The following is a 3,059-nucleotide window of genomic DNA, read 5'->3' as shown; positions in this document are numbered from 1 at the left end:
TGAGTTCTGCTTTGGAAAACAAATGCCATCCCTTGAATTTATGTGAGTTCTGGTTAATTTCAACATAGACAGGTCAGTTCCTGGGACTTAATGGCACCACAATTCTGTTTCTTTAATTTAGGTGCACTTTTGGGTCACTCACAGTTTACATAAACAAGACAGTTGCTGCTTCAGAATGGGGGAGCTTTTTTTTTTTTAAGCTCTTATGAACTCCCTTCAGTACCATTCTAAACAGTCAGGTATGATCTTACTCTAGGTATGATCTTACTCTTCCTCCAGGCTGTGAATTGTGCCTTTATCCTTTGTCTCTATATTGCATATGGAGTTATCAAATAGTGTGTTCACTTCTTAGATTGAATATGTCCAAGGTTTTCAATTCCAGTTACCTTGACATGTACTAGCCATTATTTTAGACTCTATTTACCTAACTATGTCATTTATCACTAGAACCCATTCCTTCTCTCACAATGTGATATTGACAACCACTTTGATCACCTTTACCTTCCTCTTACTAGACGCTCCACTTCTAAGTGAAGGCCATTTGATTTTAACCTTCCACTGAGTCTAGTTCTGACTGATTTCAATTAAGAAATTCCCTATGGGTGCATTCATGATATAAGAAATGATAGAAATTCATTCTATGTTATGACTGTTCATAAGTATCACATTTTCTTTATTAATCTTCCCCTCCATGGATAGTCAGGTTGACCCCATCTCCTGACTCCTGTCTTTCAGCATTATGATTTTATTCCCTTGTTTATGGACTTCTTCTTCTTCTTCTTCTTCTTCTTCTTCTTCTTCTTCTTCTTCTTCTTCTTCTTCCTCCTCCTCCTCCTCCTCCTCCTCCTCCTCCTCCTCCTCCTCCTCCTCCTCCTCTGCTTCCCCCTCCTTCTTCTGTCCAAAACTGAGGACAGAACTCAGGGCCCTGCACTTGTCAGGCAAGTGTGCTTCCCACTGAGCCAAATCCCCAAGGAATAGTTCTTCTAGCTAGTTAAAGTTACATCTGTTTATTTTGGTTTGATAATATATACAACATTTCATGTTTATTTATTTCTTTCCTCTAAGTATGCAATACGTACAAGGTTTTAATGGCTTAGAAAAAAGTGAAATCTAGTATACTATATATACACTTACTTGTTTACATGAAATAGAGAAGAGAAGGGGTAAAAGGAGATGATTGGGAGGTGGTAGGGGAGGGAAAGTGGGACAAAAACATGAAAAGGGATATCAAGGTTCTAAAAGTAATGTACCCATTACCTGACAAAAGTAACTGTAACCCCTCCAAACATTATGTAGACAATAAAATACAATTAAAAAAAGAAAAACAATAGCAGAAAAGAAAAAAATGTGAAATCCAGGAGAATGCTAATAATAGAGTGTCAATGAAGTTATAATATGTTAATATAATCAGAAAAATAATTTAAATAATAGGTATATGTATCACACGTAGGAGATGATACAATATAATAAAATAGACATGTACAACTCATGAGTATTGCTAATATTCATTTTAACTCACTTAGAATTAAATATATGAGTCAGTTAATATATAATAATTCACTTATTGTTATAATTTTCTTTTAAGTATATCACTAAAGCTTTTTTCTTAAATACGTAACTTACAACCCATTTCTCTTCGACAGCATTGATATGTGATGTCCTACTTGCCATGAAGAAGAAAAATAAATAGAGTTGGGAAGGAATTATAATTTGTTAAAGAGGGACTGTTCAAAGCACTTCTTTGTTTTGTTTTGTTTTTTACTTGAGAAATGAATGCCACAGCAAAATCTGAATCTTATTTCTGTGTATTCCTGAGTCTTGGTCTATGCTAACACATGCAGCTTCCCAAGTACTCTTTTCATGGCCCCCAGGACTTCCTTATTTCTCAGGCTATAGATAATGGGGTTGAGCGCTGGGGTGAGGATGGTGTAGAAAACAGCCAAAATCTTATCTCCTGTGGGTGATCGGAAATTCCTGGGCCGAAGATATGTGTAGATAAAAGGCACATAGTAAAAAGTCACCACAGTTAAATGTGTGGAACATGTGGTGAAGGCCTTTTTTCTTCCTTCTTTGGAATGCATATGGAAGACAGTAAAAAGGACCCGGCCATAGGAAGCAGTAATACCAAGGAAAGGAAAAAGCAGAAACAGGATTGTGCTTACAAAAACAATATATTCATAGACCCAAGTGTCCATACAGGACAGAGGCAAAACTGCTGAGATGTCACAGAAAAAATGCTTGATGGCCCTAGATCTGCAGTAAGGCATATGAAGAGTGTAGACAGTGTGTGCAAAAGAGTTGACGGATCCCAATAACCAAGATCCCGTGATCATCTTCACACACATCCTTTTGCTCATGCGGATTGGGTAGTGGAGGGGGTGGCAGATGGCTACAAAACGGTCATAGGCCATAGAAGCCAGAAGTAAGCCTTCAGAACATGCCATGGTTGAGAAGAACAGCATTTGGACTCCGCATGCGAGGAATGAAATGGTTTTCTCACCTGAGAGGAAGTTGAACACCATCTTGGGGATAGTTGTAGAGATGTATATTAGGTCTGTGAGAGAGAGCTGGCTGAGGAGAAAGTACATGGGGGTGTGGAGACGAACATCCACACAGATGAGGTAGATCATTGTTGAGTTTCCAAAGAAGGCCAGACAGAACACAACAATGGTCAGGAGCAAGAGAAGTAGTCCAGTTTGATTTGGAGGCAGCAATCCCAACAGAATAAAATCACGTGAAGTGTGATTCCATTTCTCCATGGAAGTATAATCCTTGTATCTTCTTTAATGACACATAAAAATAAAAAAATTAAACTTGAAACACAAAATGAAGGGAAGAATTCATTGTAGCTTTATTTGAATATTTCCCTTTTGCTTCCAGCACTTTTGATTTTTGTGGAATCCAAGAACCCTATCCATTTGACTGGCACCAGCCAGCCAGGTTAGAAATGTGCATGTGGATTTTAAGTATAACATCACTGATGGCTGAAACATACCACCCTGAATAACACCTGGTCTTGCCCATTACTCACATTTATATATCTTATTACCTGAGGAAAT

General features: G+C 37.9%; 1 protein-coding gene across 1 annotated transcript; it reads right to left on the bottom strand.

Moving 5' to 3' along the window:
* Nucleotides 1-1,823: 1,823 nt before the first annotated feature.
* Nucleotides 1,824-2,759, bottom strand: LOC150057528 (olfactory receptor 2L13-like). The gene has a single exon (XM_090340100.1). The coding sequence runs from the start codon at nucleotides 2,757-2,759 to the stop codon at nucleotides 1,824-1,826; it is 936 nt and encodes a 311-aa protein (XP_090196226.1).
* Nucleotides 2,760-3,059: the final 300 nt, after the last annotated feature.

Source organism: Megascapheus bottae, chromosome 10 (genome assembly GCF_031878675.1).
Source record: "Megascapheus bottae isolate mThoBot1 chromosome 10, mThoBot2.hap1, whole genome shotgun sequence".
NCBI classification, from domain to species: Eukaryota; Metazoa; Chordata; class Mammalia; order Rodentia; family Geomyidae; genus Megascapheus; species Megascapheus bottae.
Note: the sequence above shows the minus strand (reverse complement) of the source record. Positions and strands in the feature narration are given on the sequence as shown.

Coding starts and splice junctions, on each gene's coding strand:
- LOC150057528 (XM_090340100.1), bottom strand. CDS start 2,759: ATGGAGAAATGGAATCACACTTCACGTGATTTTATTCTGTTGGGATTG.